This window comes from Rhinolophus sinicus, chromosome 12 (assembly GCF_057876585.1).
Source record: "Rhinolophus sinicus isolate RSI-liver-muscle chromosome 12, RSI-T2T, whole genome shotgun sequence".
NCBI classification, from domain to species: Eukaryota; Metazoa; Chordata; class Mammalia; order Chiroptera; family Rhinolophidae; genus Rhinolophus; species Rhinolophus sinicus.
Window position 1 is genome coordinate 42,664,491 of NC_142512.1, and position 15,899 is coordinate 42,680,389.

Below are 15,899 nucleotides of genomic sequence, written 5' to 3' on the forward strand. Positions count from 1 at the left end.
ATCTTTTGTGTTAGGTCCTCGTCTCATCTACCCTAGGAACAGTGGTACCATTCTCTAAAGGAGCAAAGTGGGAGTTCGCTGTCTTAGCCAAAGTTACGTGGCCAAGAAAAGCTACGGCCTAGGCGCTCCTGGCGTTTGTGCTTGGGCGCTTTTGTTGTCCTAAAAGTCCAGGCTCCCTGTTTCGGAAGCTGTCCTCACCTCTCGTGGCTCCTGCCCTTTCTGTTCACTCTGGGCTTCTGTGCTCTCGCTGATGTAGTTCTCATTTTTCCATCGATCCGTATCCCACTCTGCCGTGGGCACCTTTACTTCCTGCTGTTCGCTGAGAAGCTTCATCAGGAGGCCTGTTCTGGAGATGAGCTTGGCACAGGGCAGCTGCACGCTGGTCTCAGAGCAGTCCATTTTCAAAGTCCGGATGACATGAGCAATGAGCTTTCTCATGTCGTTGTTGGGGATGAGGGCCTGTAGCTGCTGGTTTAGCTGACTTTCAAATTGATCCCCCGGGGATGAGAACAACGGGGACGTGAAGCCTGTGGAGTTGGACAGTAAGTCAGTGGCCACAGGGGGGTGTTCCCCTTGTGTTTCATGGGTTTGGTTAACTGCTGGCAGGAAGTTGTCTGCAGAAACAGCCGAATCTGCCGTGAAAACATCCTCACGGGCAGGGATTTCAGGGGTAGTTTTTTCTGGCTCAGTAGCCTTTCGTGTAGAAATATTTTCTTGAAAAGGAATCTGTGCAGTACTCTTTTCTTTAGAAGGTTCCAAGAAACTTGAAACTGATTCTGGAAGACGATTTTCCTGAGATGTCGATTCTCCTGAAGATGAAAAAGCTTCTCGTGCAGGGGAATTTATAAGGCTCCTCACTGCAGATATCGGAGGTCTCTTTGCAAGCATCAGTCTTTTGAGAGAATCTTCCTTTCCAAACTCTCGACTCATTTTGGCCTTGGCTTTTTTGTGCAGCACATGAGAACGACTTTTATGAAGGAGGTGTTTCTTTCTGGAGTGCGAGATTGGCTTAGAAGCCTTCCTATTCCTGACTAGAGCATTTGCCTCATCTAAAATAAAAGTAGTATCGCTTAAGTCTTTTAATCTTTTAACCTCAGATAGAGATTTTGGAGCAATGGAGGCCGAAAGCCAGCCCATCAAGTATTGCTTCTGGGTAGAAGAAACTGCTGCCTCATGTTCCTTTATGAAAGAAGGCTCTGTATTGAAGTTTTCCACTAATTTCCCAGGCCTGTGTACCCTGTGCATCTGTCCCAGCTCCCTTGGGGGTGGCCCCCTGAGTCTCCTAACTTTGACAGTGTTCTCCACAATAGGCAGGGCATTCTGTTTCCTCTGGATGCTCTGATGGGCCACTTCTTTGAAGTGCCTTTTCCGGATGCCCTTAGGGCCCTTGAGGACCCTGCTCACTGTCCGCAGTGTTTTCCGGACAGGCTGAATCTTTGCTAGGCTGTAGCCCTGTGGCAGGTCAGTTTGCAATTCCTTCCGAATGATTTGGCGTTTCAGTTTGGGACCTGAAAGGTTGGAATGTATAAGCATGGCAGTTTTTTCTTTCTTTATAACCTCATCAATTTTTTCTAGAATTTCTGCATCTAACAAATTTTTCAGAGAATTCAGTTTCCTCAGTCTATTTTTGAAAGTTGCATCGTTGGATTCAGGCTTCAGGGAAGGGTTCCTTGCATTGTTTGTCAAATGACTCAGGGACTTATCTCCATCTTCTATATTTAAAAAAAGGAGTTTAATGAGTGGTAATAATGCTGAGTCTACATCTGTTAGATTTCCCTTGGATAAATAAGGTAGTATGTAATTGAGCGCACTAATAGCAGCGTTTTCATCACTAAAGTCTAGTTCGTCGTTCCTGAAGGCTGACAAATCAATGCTGTTTTTGTCTGAGGATGGCTTCTCTGGCTCAATAGTCAGCTCGGTGCTCGTGCTCTTCTTCCGGGCTTGTAATACCTTCATGAACGATCCTTCTGCAGTCCCTATAGATACTTCTTCGTCTGTCAAACAAGAAAAGACCGCTTTTGATAGTGAAAGATTGACGGAACAGCTTTTTGTCCAACCACAGCCATATATCCCAGTTAAATAAATTAGGAATCAGCAAACATTTGAGTGCCATTTAGAGAGGAAAATATACACCCAAACTTAAACCCATAATTGGCAACACAACAAAAGGAGAGAAAGGTATCTTTTGAAAAAGTGGCTATCTACTCAGAACATTCCATAGCGTGAAATACAGTAACTGTACTTAGAATGATTCTATTGGTCCCCAAGGGCCAATGGCCCGGTACTCAAGAAAAGCCAAGGCTGGAGGACCCCACTCAGTTAGACGCTCTGCAGATGTACTGTGACTCCTCACATTCATATACCCCAGCCTGTCCTGTCTCAGATGCGGAGGGAGCATGAGGCCTCCTTTCTCCACCTCTTCAGTGTGCTCGTTGTGGGGGCAGAGCCCCAGAAAGTAGTTTCCAGGCTCTCGGCCTCACGTGGAGGAGTGCTGGCTCGGGTAGTAGATGGCCGTCAGCTGTGGCTGATTGGCCGTCAGCTGTAGCCAGTTAGCCAATTAGCCGCCAATATAACTGCTGTGGCTACGGAGGAGAGGAGAGGACAGAGAAGGATGGGGGCTAGCAAGAAGATGGCGGCTGGGCTGGCAAGCGTGGATGGCGGTTTGCGGACAGTGTGGATCCAGCCTCCAGTGAGAGTATAGTGCCGCCAGAGAGAATATAGTGGTATGACTCCCCTACCTATGGCTCCGTGGGTGTTCCTTTTTGGCCTCACCATATCCTGCGTTATGTGGGGAGCGGGACCAGAGGCCCCGCAGGCTTCCCCGCACGACATCGTGTTCTTGTCACCATCACACGTGACCATGACCACACCCACTGCTAACACTTCCCCCTCTGGACATGCCCTCCTGCACTTACCCAGGTTCCTTTGCTCGGACCCTGCTCCCACATACCCCCGCCCCCATAACAGAAGGCTGAATATAGAAAAAACACTACGTCTACCCTCGCTTTTTGCTTAAATCCGGGTCAGGCATCTAGGACGTAGGTTATGAGATTTGCCAGGTTGTATGCCAATGTGGAATGTTCAATAAATCTACGGATTAATACTTGAGGTCCTAAAATGCAGAAGGAAAAAAGTAACTTTCGTTGTGTGCCGACTTTTATTTCATTTCATTTCTTATATTTTCAGCTTTACTTGGGGAACCATCCAAAGCTGCTGACTGTGAGAAGGTCAAGTGTATCATAGCACAGTTGGGTTTCGGTTCCAGAAGAATTAAAAGTATTGTTGGTGCTGGTGAGGGTCAGAGGAGGAAGTAGGGGTGGTGAAGTTCAGAGGACAAAGGAGGAGCATGGCTTTGCAGAGAGCCCAAAACTGGAAGCAGGAGCCCAGGCACTACTAGACTACAGCACTTAACACTTCTGATCTCGTTTTACTCACCTGTAAAGGAGACTAAAATGCCTGTTCTGCCCACCTCTGAGGGAGAAGGGAGTAATGTAATTGGTAAAAAATTATTTTGATCAATAAGCTGCACTGTCTTTATATCAGTAACAAAGCGTTATTATTTCTGATGTCCCCAGATCACCCGCAGAGACTAGTATTCAAGCTATCTGGGCCTGAAAGCACATTTTGAAAGTTATCAAGTAGGTGCCAATAAACCTAATGCATAGATAAATACTTAAAAGCACCCAGGTGTTTTGTGGATAGAAAATTTTGAGCTTCAGAGTAAGTTGAGGGTTTGGCCGTCTAAGACTACACGAGCCCTCTCGTCCATTAGAAGGGCTGGCTGGCAGCTTCTGGTGATGGAAGCAGAAACTCTCAGGTTCCAAATAAAACAGCATCGCTTGTACTCTTTTTATAAAATTGCAAAAACAAACAAAATAAATAAAGTGTATCTATACCTGTCCCATAAGGCAAAGGGCATTTGAGACCTAATGCATATAAATAATCGCTTTATAATCTGTGAGGCGCTCTATGAATAAATTCTCATCTGGAGGTAAAGCAGCAAGCAGAGAGCAGGACACACTATATGTGGCCATTAGTGTTAGTTCCCTCCCCCTTTCCGTTTTTTTCTCTTGTTCCTTAATCTGAATGTTAACAAGGGACGCGTTTTAGACATTTAGGGAGTTGAACTCTGCATGAATAAATATAAAAGATGCAGTTACATTATTAGCTTAAAAATTTGTCATAGATGAAAGCATAACATTGAAACATAAGTAAAATAAAAACTTAAAAAAGTCTCCTCAGGCAATTGAGACTCACCACAATGTGTGATGTCTGTCAGACATTCAGTGTCACAAAACAGCTTCACTGTCTTGCAGACGACCTCAATATCACTTTTAGATTGGCAGAGGCAGCAGGTCACACGACTGGGTAAGATCCTATAAATGGAAACACAGAGAATTAAATTAGTGGCAAAGGAGTTACTTGAGTAGGTAGGAGCGTAGGTCAAGGCTACCACAGGGTGTGCAGAAAGGAGCTCTTGGGGCATACGGCCTGGACAGTTGGGTAGGGGACAGTTGGCTATTTGCTGCTCTTGAACATTGTACATAAATAGAGAGGACAGAGGTATCCAACAGTAGGATGGCAGTGGGTATGGTATGCCTAAGATAAAGGTGATAGGGATTAGAATTGGGTGTAACTGATCTGTGGTTTGATTCAGAAGTATCTCCTCTCATTCCAAAAGTCTCACTTCGGGTTGAGAGTACACAGGAAGAGGGAAGACTTCTAAGCAGCTTCTGATAACAGAGCTTCAAAATTCGAAGGAAAAGTGAGATTGACAAGGAGAAACAAAGAAATCTGGATTTTCCAATACCCTCTTTCAATAATTGATAGTACAAGTAGGTAGAAAATCAGTAAGGATATAGGAGTCTTGAACAACACTATCAACTTGCCTGACCTACTTGACATTTACAGAACACTCCACACCAAATCAGCAAAAGGCACATGGTTTTTTTCAAGTGGACACATAACATTTTCCAAAATAGACCATATTCTTGCTTATCATGAGAGTTTATTGGCTATAAAATGAATCTCAATAGATTTAAAAGGATATTAGTCATTCAATATATGTTCTCTGACCGTAGTGGAATAAAATTAGAAATGAACAGATCCGAAAAAAATCTCCAAATATTTAGAAACTAAAAAACATGCAACCCTACGGGTCAAAGAAGAAATCAAAAGGGAAATTAGAACCTATTTTGAAAACACAAATATCAGCATGTGTGATGTTACTAATGCAGTACTCAGTTTTCAGCATTTTCCTTCAGGAACTAGAAAAATAAGAGCAAATTAATCACAGAATAAGGAGAAGAAAGGACAAAATAAAGATTAAAGCAGAAATAAATAAAACGGAAAACAGAAAAACAGAGAGGTAGTGAAATGACAAAATGGTCTTAGAGAAGATCAATGAAATTGATCAACCTCTAGGCAGCTTGATCAAGAAAAGACCCAAATTATCAAAATTAGTAATGAGAGGGGGTGACATCGCTATAGAGTCTATAGAAAATAAAAAGACTATAAGGGAATATTATAAAATACTTTGTGCCAATAGATTCAAGATGAAATGGACAAATTTCTTGAAAGATAGAAACTACTATAATGGTTACTCAAGAATAAATATGTACCTTAAATAGCACTATTAAAGAAATTGAACGTATAGTTCAAAAACTTCCCGCAGAGAAAGCTTCAAGCCCATATATCTTCACTGGTGAATTCTGCCAAATATATAGGAAAGAAATAATGGCAATTCTACACAAACTTTATCAGAAAATTGAAGAGAAGGGAATACTTCCAAATCCATTTGTAAGGCCAACTTTCCCCTTATCAAAACTAGACAAAATATTCCAAGAAAAGAAAACTACAGACCAAAATCTCTTGTGAACACTGAAGCAAAAATTCTAAACAAAATTTTAGCATATAAAATCCAACAATATATAAAAAGATTATACATCATGACAAAGTGGGGTTTATCTCAGGAATACAAGGTTGGTTTGTATTAGAAGATCAATGTTTTTTACTCAAGTTAATAAACTAAAATGCAAAAATCACACAATCATCTCAATAGATATAGAATCTGACAAAAAGCTAACATGCATTCTTGATTTTTAAAAAAAGAAAAACCCTCAGCAAACCAGGACTGGAAGGAGACTTTTCACCTTGATAAATGATTTCTACAAAAATCTTAACATCATACTGAATCACGAATGAAAAAGTGTTCTCTCTCCAACATCAGGACAAAGGCAAAAATGTCGGATCTCATCACTTCTATTCAACATTGCCTTGAAGAGTCTAGCCAGTGCAATAGTGTGAGAAAAAGAAACAAAAGGTATTCAGAATGAAAACCAAGAAGTAAAGCTGTCTTTATGTACAGATAACATGATTACATAGTAAACATGACAGAATCTGCAAAAAGGCGAGTAGAATAAATGAGTATTAAGTTTGCAAGATACAACATCAATATGCAAAAAATTAATTTATCTCTAATACCTAGCAGTGAGCAATCAGAAATTGAAATTTAAAAAATATTCTCTATAGTAGCAGCAAAAGTATAAAACACTTAGGAATAAGTCTGACAAAAGATATAAAAGATTTGCACACTGCACACTACGAAACTATTGCTGCGAGAAATTAAGGAAGACATAAATAAATGGCGAGATACGATGTATTCATGGATCAGGATTCAATATTGTTAAAATATCAGTTCTCCCCAAATTGATTTATAGATGAAACCCAGTAAGCTTTTCTGTAGAAATTGACCAGCTAATTCTAAAATTCATATGGAAATGTGAAGTTTCTAGAATAACCAAAACAAGTTTGAAAAACTAAGCACAAAGCTGGAGGACTAACACTACCTGAGTCAAGACTTATGAAGCTACACTTTCAAGGCATTGTGATACTGGTGTAAATAAATAAAGACAGACAAATAAATCAAAGGAGCAGAATAGAGAGCCGAGAAGTAGAGAGATATGGAAATTTGATTTTCAGGTTCAAAGGCTGTTCAGTGAGAAAGGATAGTCTTTTCAACAAATGTGCTGGAACAATTGGATATCTACATGTAAAAAAGTGAATTTCAAATCATATGCAGAAATGAAGTCAAATTAATTGAAAGATCAACGTGTAAAACTTAAAACAATAAAACTTATAGAAGACAACAAAGGAGATAACATTTATGACCTTGAATTAATCAGGTAAGATTTCTGAGATAAAACACAAAAGCATAATCCATAAAAGATAAAAAGTGAATGAAGTGACATGATTCAAGTTAAGAATTTCTGCCCCACAGAAGATACTCTTGAGAGAGAATACAAAGGCAAGCCACAGAAAGGGAGCAAATACTTAGCAAATTGCGTATTAGATACAGGACTTGTTTTCAGAATATACAAAGAACCTAACACAATGAAAATATAGACAAAAGATTTGAAGATATGCAAAAGGCAAATAAGCATATGTAAAGATGTCTGACATCACTAATCACTAGGGAAATGCAAATTAAAACTACACTGATATACAACTACACACCTATTAAACTAACTAAAATTAAAAAGACTGAGCATAGCAAGTGTTGGCAAACGTGAAGAAAACGGAACTCTCATACACTGCTGGTAAGCAAGTAAAATGGTACAACCATTTTTTTAAAAAAAACATACACCTACAGTATGATCCAGCCATTCCACTTTCAGGTATTTACCCAGGAGAAATGGAACTATATGTCCATAAAAAGACTTGTACACAAACGTTCATAGCAGCTTTAGTTGTAATCGCCAAAAACTGGAACAATTCAAATGTCCATCTATGGTGAATAAATTGGACCATAGCCACATAATGGAATACTATTCAGCAATAAAAAGAAATGATTGATACACACACAACATGGATGAATCTTAAATAATTATGCTGAGTGAAATAAGCCAGTTAGAAAAGAGTAGACACTATGATTCTATTCATAAAAAATCCTAGAAAATGCAAACCAATCTATAGCAACAGAAAGCAGACCAATGGTTGCATGGGGATTGGGGAGGGCGGGGAGGGAAGGGAAGGAAGCATTACAGAGGCGTGAAGAAATTTTTTGAGATGATGGACATTTTGATTCACTTATACCTCTAAAGACGGTTAAAAAGAAATGAGGTAATTGAGACAACTGGTAAAATTTGAATATCAACTCTTTATTATATAATATTATTGTGTAGGAATTTCTTCAGCGCATTAATAGTATGGTAGTTATACACAGAAATGGTTTTGAATATCCAGAGAGGGAGCCATCTAGCTGACAAGAGAGGGATGGACTTTGGCAGATGCTGTGGGAGGCTGAGGAACATGAGGCTAGAGGAGTGACCAATAGATTTGACAACGTGGTGAAGACAGTCATTCGTAGGCTGACTTGTCAAAAGCAGTTGGAGCACAGCCCTTTCCCACACTAATCTCGTGTGATCCCCTCCATAGCATAATAGCAGGTTTCTGATAGCCTGCCATATCGGAGTGGGGATGGCACAATTGAAGGTGTAGTAAGTTCTGTAATAAATTGTCACAATAGGGTGCTAGAAAATATATATTTTTTAAACTGCAAGAGAAAAAAAGAAAAAGAAGCCTGACCTTACTTTATACCATATATAAAAATTAACTCAAAATAGATCATAGACTTAAATGTAACTAGACGACTTCTGGAACCAAAGAGGAGAAAAACCTATGTGATTTTGGATTAGAAATGGGTTCTTAGACAAAGATTTCTTAGATAGGACACAGAAAAGAACTCAAACCATATAAGAAAAATATTGCTAAATTGGAGTTCATCAAAATTTAAAAATTAAAACCTTCTAGTCTTCAGAGATACTTTTAACAGAATGAAGGGAAGCCACGATCTGGGAGAAGATATTTACTAAACATATATCTCAGAGAGAGGCCTTATATAAAGCACTCTTAAAAATCAATAATGAGATAAATATCCAATTAAGAATGCACTTGAACAGACACTTCACTGAAAAAGACATTTTCACATAAACAGACAGTCGACATCATTAGCTATTAGGGAAATGCAACTTAAAACCACAATGAGATACAAATACACACCTACTAGAAACTGACATATAAGGATGGGGAAAATATGGAACAATTGCAACTCATATACTGCTGGTGGGAATGCAAGATGGTACAACCACTTTAGAAAACAGTTTAGCAGTTTCTTAAAAAGTTAAATATGCACTTAACATATGATGCAGGAATCCCACCCTTAGGTATTTGACCCCAAAGAAATGAAAACATATGTTCACACATGTTTGTGACCTGCATGTGAGAGTTGTTAGCAGCTTTATTCATAATGGCCTAAAAACTAGAAACCACTCAAATATCCATTAACTGGTGAATGCACACACAAACTGATACATTCACACAACCGGAATACTACTCAGCAATCAAAGGGAGTCATCTACGGACAAGTGCAACAACATGGGTGAATCTGAAAAGGATCGTACTGAGTGAAAGAAGCCAAACACAAAAGGCTACACTCTACATGATTTCATTTGTAAGACATTCTGGAAAAGGCAAAACTAGAGAGACAAAAATCAGGTTGGTGGTTGCCAAGGGCTGGTGATGGGAGGAGGGACTGACTGCAAAGGAACATGAGGGGCCATTTTGAGGGAACAGAAGTGTTGTAAGTCTCCAGTGTGCTGGTGGTGACATAACTATATATTTTTCAAAGCTCACTGAACTGTACACTTAGAAAGAGTGAGTTTTATTCAATGAAAATTATACCTCAATAAGCCTGACTTAAGTAAATAATAAAACAAACCTGAAAAAAAACTAAGTGAAAGTAAATGTATGAAAAAGCAACTTACAGTTTTTCCAGTTGAAGGCTCATCATGAGGACGCTCTCAACTGTTGTAAGTGACACTTGCGTTCTCCCCAAGTCTCTGAAGGAGAGAATCCCAATGTGCATGACGTGAACCCAAAGACAAAAATTCGTACTTAAAAACGTGATTACTTCAAGTCTGCCTCTCTGTCAAGCCAGCTCGAGTTTACTTGCCATAGATGATCATTTCAGAGAGCTCTTATTGAAAAAATGTATTTGCCTCATCAAAAAAATACCTTAGTGCTGAATAGTACATTCTTTTTTTTTCTCTTTCTTTTTAACCATTATCCTACTATTCATTCTCAATTGCATCCACCTCTCAATTACTCTTTTTAAAATATACCAGGGGTGCCAAAAAAATCTATACACATGGCTCGTATTCGTCTTTTGTTATCGGTATATATTATTACAAACTGAATACAGCTTTTCCTTTCTTAAAATGTGTCTACTTTGTGAGTGGGCACCCTCTGTATATAACATGCAAGTTACTCCTCTTTGCTTCCTGGGGTAAATGGTGTTTCTACGTGCTCTACACGGTCCATATCTGTATGTGTCCTTCAACACTGCTCCCTCCTCTGCTGCTGTCTGGCCCATGTACATTCTTTCCTAATTATTTTCTGTGTTGATAACTCTTATTCAATAACCCAGATAAAATTTAATTTATGACGTTTTAGCCAAAATGCAAATATTTAGTGTTTGATGAAAGTAAAAAAAGAGCAGAAATCATCTCACAACCCATGCGATTATGGCCATACTTACAAATATCTCAGTGCTGGCAATTTTAAAAGATACGAATCTTCAACAATTGTCAGAGGATTACGATCAAGAATTCTGAAAAATGCAATGGAATTAAAATTATCTGCGTTTTTCAATAACTGCCATGAAAGTTTATATTCATCTTTTTGGTACAAAAGTTGAAGGTAAAAAACCATTTTCTGTCCTTACCTATAAAATCACCCTTCGAATCTATAAAGCACTATTCCTTTGGGAACACCCAGTTCTCTAGACAATCAAGTGGAGAGCAGAGAGCAAGAAAAAAAGTGGATAGCAAAGAAAAAGTATGCCAAAGAACTTTTCAGATTGAAAACCCTAGAAGTGACTCTACTGCCAGGAAGCTCTTGCTCTATAGGAAATACTATTTCTAGTGTCCTCCTTAATTCAAGGCGCTTTTCTTTCATCACCAGCCATTTAAAAATTCCACAGTTTAAATCACCCAGTTCAAGAGAAAAATAGCACCAATCCCTTGGTTTTGGAGCCAGAGAAGGGATAAATGTCAGAGGAACTGGTGAAAGCCATGCTCCCATGATATACTCCCAGGTGTTCTTGTATTACAGCCTTTGTGACATTGTTTGTCTGGGACACTCGTCTTTCTTGGACTGTCAGCTCCTCGAGGGCAGAGACCACCCTTATCGCCATTTTGTCCGTGTACCTGACACAGTGCCTGACTGTTACGAGGTATTTAACAAATGTTTGTTCAATAAATAACATTTTGTTTACATATAATTGAAATGAACAAATGAGTTTGTTTGACCTCGATATTTATTCCAAATGCTGGAATAGATTTTATTTTCATTTTTAAAAAACAAATAAGGAAAACGAAACAAAATACAAAGAAACAAGGAGAAAGAAAAGAAAATCTGCCTTTATCTTAACTCTACTCAAGAATCATTAGTGTACTTTTGCAGAATATTATAAAGGTAATTATCACAGCTAACTATCTATTAGGTTGCCAGGCATATGTGATAAGCATTTCTCGTTAATCTTCACAATAACCTTATGTTATACACGATATTATCCCATTTTACAAATAAGGAAACTGAGGCACAGAGAGGTTATATAACTTGTCCTAGCTCGTCAAGCAAGTAAGAAACAGAGCTGGAATTTGTAGTCAGGTCTGAGGCCAAAGCTTGTGTTTAACCTCTGTGAAGAAAAGGGGTTTAAAATGGCTGCTACTTTAACCTTAATTTTGAGACGACTAAATACAGAAATTTCAAATTTCATCTTTTTCAAATTTCATCTGCCCATCTGGGAGAGCATCTATGAGAATTACACTTTCTGTTTTGATTCCTTTTCCCTAATCATCTCCAATGGTTAAATATTTCATTAGCCTATCGTCATGGAGACTTGAGAGATTTAAACCCAAGTTGTGGGCAAATCAGTACAAACGGCGGAATAAGGACATCTGAAAAGTCATCCCTAAAAAGCCACAAAAAACAACTGACAAAAATTGTCAGAATCAACTTTTGAAACTCTAGACATTTAAGCAACAGTTTGCAGCAATCCCGGGAGCATTCATTCAAGAACAATGGCGAACTTCTGTAAGAACAATGATCTGTGTTGCTCTAAGTCATCTTAGACCTTTGGCTCTCTACCCCAGTGGTAATCTTGACAAGCAGTCCATTTCCCCAGTACCAGAGGGAGCAGAATGGAGCCAAGGTTCCTTTAAAACCTCATTCCCAAAGAACCGTCACTTTCCCTGTCTGGTGGTTCCCCGAAGACCTCACTTGAAAGGCTTGTCTTTGACCTGACTGAGAGCTGCCTAGTGCTAAAAGCCTCTTCTCAGGGGGCATCTTTGGAAAACAATTACAGGTAAATATTTTAACACGGCAGCTGCTGAGGCAATGGATAATAGAATAGTTGGGGCACAAAATAGCCTAACCAAACAGCTGAAGAGGAAGAGCTGAGAAATGAGATGTCCGTACCCAAAAGTGATGACAGTCCCCTGAAGTGTGTCAACTTTTGTATGGTCACAGCTAGCTAAAGGAAACCAGTGCTGGTTGACTAGGGGAGCATTGGGGCGTCTCTGTGCCAGCAGCTCCATTGGCCTTCATACTGTGGCCGCTCCTACCTCCTTGATATTCTCAACAGTGGGGTCAATAATTCAACATGGATAAGCTTGGATTTTCCCTTGGTGTTCTTGGCACAAAACTGATGAACCACAGACAAGCCAGCATGTGACTGTGCTCTACCTGGCTAAGGTATAAGCTTCCTACATTGTAGAGTCCGTAGGCTTCTAAAATCATGGAGCTTTTTATTGTTAGAATCAAAGAAGTGACTAAGAATTTTTGAAATAAGCCATCAGCCTGGACCTGTGTAGACGAATAAAGGAGAAGCACCTTAAATTCAGAAAAAAAAAGTCTGCTTAACATTTAGGATTCTCAACCGCTGCTGGCTTTCCATACCGTATTTCATTCGAAAGATACATGATTCTTACTGCCATTCAAAAAGTGGTGCTTTGTAAATAACCCTCTTGGCATGTCCTTGAGACGGATTTCAGACTGAAAATAGAGTCTTGACCACACCGCTAACTTGTTCACTCGGTGTTTGTCAATAACGTAGAGACTTCAGTCAAGACACGTACTGAGTTATAATTACCTGAAACCCAGGGGTGAATCAAGGTTTTGGGGAGCCTGAACCTCACCTATTCTAGGAAGTCCTAACCAAAACATGGAAAATTATGAATATACAAATTGCTGGGGTCCCTCCCAAGACCTCTGAAGGGGCCTATGCAAGTGAAGAGCCCTGGAGCTTAAGCCTCATTCAGTTGTTGATAAATCCACCTCAAACTTATTACAAACTTATTTAATGCAGGGAAAACATTGTTTCAAGTTATAAACACCCCAGTAATATGTCATATAGATGATAAAATGACTTAACTCGAGGGTTGTCGTCTTCCCTTGGCAACTTGCCTTTGGAAAGAGATGCAATAAAGTTTATATGTCGCTATGGCAAATGTTTTCTGAAGCAAATTAGCTTTATCAACTAAAAATATTTGGCCCCAAACAAAGAAGCGGCAGAGCCCCCTATACAGACTTACTGTGTCCTGTGACACTCTTTTGAAAGTAACCGTGCATTAGTTTTAGGAGTACAGCTCTATTCAGATCACACGATGTGAGTATTAATTTATTCCTAACACCATGTAGCTCTGATTCTTTCATTACCTTTCGCTCACATTTAAGATGAACCCAGAAACTCAAGATAAACTCCTCCATGACGAATCTTTTCTAACCTACCACCCGTTCCCTACTTTGTCACCTCCCCCCACTCCACCCCGCCCCATCTTGTTACCCTGCTCTATAGACGCTGGCGTGGCTCTCAGAGATGCTGACATGGAATGGTATGTTTTCCAAAAACATCCATCTTCATCCTTTCAGTATGAAAGAAGCCTGGGGACAAAGTCCCTGTCCTATTGTCCTTTGTACCCTCAGCACGCAGTAGAGCGCTGACACACAGTGGGCATGGTACTCTGTGAATGGTTTTGAAAGAATTCCTTAATTTTTATCAACTGTGATTCCAAAATTTTTTCCCCTCCGTTGCCTTCAGAACTGCAGTGAAACTCAGATTCTTATAAGGGACTGACTCTCAGTGTCACGAAATGTTTAATAAAGGTGGTAGTTTCAGACACTGTATTGACGCTCCTAAGTCCTCTTGATGGAGAGACCCAATGAGACTGCTCTCTGATGCGCTGATCAAAGGAAAACTGACCCTCCGTGTGTCCTTTTCCCCAATTAGATATCAGCTAGTTAATGAGGGAAGAGGGAACCCCGACACAGTGGGGTATCAGCAGGAACTGTTACTCCAGCTCCACATGCACCCTAAACACCTTCACCTAACCCGAAATGAACTCTGTGAAACCGGCTTTCTGAACCACAAGACAGGTGAGACAGGCTTCTCCCAAAGTCAGGTTTACAAGAAGACCTTCACCTTGACTCTCAAGTCCCTTTTAGACCATTGAACATATCCACTATGGTTTCCTTCTGTCACAGAGAAATCACAGAATTTTCCAGCTGAAAGGGAATGAAACCCACTGTTCTTACTGAGGAGTATTCAGGAAAGGGATTGGAATGAGGCTTCAGCAGTGTGTTTTCTTTAGGAGGATTTTTTCATACTACAGCTTAATAGAAACAGCATCTTTTTCCGTAACTCAAAGTTTCCTATTGCCCACAGATAATTCACGTCAAAGGCATATACTTTTCTGAAAATAATGTTCTAGGTGATTGGGGAGAGAAGTGCCCTGGGGCAGGTTTTTAGGAATTCTTTCTGTTTTCCCATTTCAAAGACACTCATGGCTGAGGAAGCACCCACACCTCTGGCTCCCTGGAGAACTCTGCGCTGCACTAATCCTTCCGGCTCTTTGCTGCCTACATTTCAGCAGTTAGGTGCGCTGCCCACGAGCAGGAATCAAAGGTACATTCAAAAGTGGGATTTCAAGGTGCTGCTCACATATGGGAGCTGCACCTTTGGGATTCCCAGGCCAGTGCCACTTCGAGTGTTACTGGCTTGGTGCCTTTCCTGCCCCTGCAGAGATCAGTACCGGGGGAAGGGAGCGTACCTTGTGAGGCAGACAATCTCTTGGCCTCTTTGTACCTTTGTTTCCTCATGGGGAAAACAATGAATGGCTCTTAGGACACATTTTTCAGAGTTCATACTGGGCTTATGCCAGCTAACCAATCACTGTACGATGTTGTTACACGTAGTTTTTGTTTTATCATGTATTCATTTTCTATTTCACTTACACATTGTGTAAAAACTGCATTCCGTGCCAGGCCTGGAACGTTCCAAAGCTCAGTTCTGTGATTGAATTGCACCCAAGATTTCTATAAAAAGCAAACAAACAAAAAAGACACAAGCAAAAGAAGAAGATAAAAGATATTCTTTCAGAATGTTTCTCCTTTGGCAGTGATTCTAATTTATATGTGATGAAACAACCCTCAATACTCCCTCCACACACTAAAAAAATCTCCCTGCGGAAGATATTTGCTTATGATTTATACTTTCATGTTTATACACGTGGTGCATTAGATACAAAACAGTAAGTGCTCAGTAAATACACGTATTAAAGGATCGGTATTTCTCTAGAACAGGGTTACATAACTTCCGCACTAGCGACATTTGGGCTGGATAATTCTTTGTCATGGGGAGCTGTCCTGTGCATGGTAGAATGTTGAGGAGCAACTCTGGCCTGTGCCCACTAGGTGCCAGTAGCAGAACTGCAGTTCTGACACCCCAAAATGTCAAGGGATATTGCCAAATGTCCCCTGGGTGCAAAAGCGCCCTCGTT

The 15,899-nt window shown here is 40.0% G+C and overlaps 1 protein-coding gene across 1 annotated transcript; it reads right to left on the bottom strand.

Annotated features, from left to right (window-relative positions):
- Positions 1 to 159: 159 nt before the first annotated feature.
- On the bottom strand, positions 160 to 4,553 carry LOC148756564 (leucine-rich repeat-containing protein 37A-like). The gene is made up of 2 exons (XM_088802287.1): positions 4,258 to 4,553; positions 160 to 1,994 (listed from the first exon to the last, which is right to left on the bottom strand). The coding sequence occupies exons 1-2, from the start codon at positions 4,544 to 4,546 to the stop codon at positions 160 to 162; spliced, it is 2,124 nt and encodes a 707-aa protein (XP_088658413.1). The 5' UTR covers positions 4,547 to 4,553.
- Between the last annotated feature and the right edge of the window lie 11,346 nt (positions 4,554 to 15,899).

What these genes read in the sequence shown, in the direction of transcription:
- LOC148756564 (XM_088802287.1), bottom strand. Translation starts at nt 4,546, where the DNA reads ATGTACAATGTTCAAGAGCAGCAAATAGCCAACTGTCCCCTACCCAAC. An exon ending in GACAGACATCACACATTGTG is followed by an intron (nt 1,995 to 4,257) that starts GTGAGTCTCAAT and finishes CTTGTTTGACAG; the next exon opens with ACGAAGAAGTATCTATAGGG.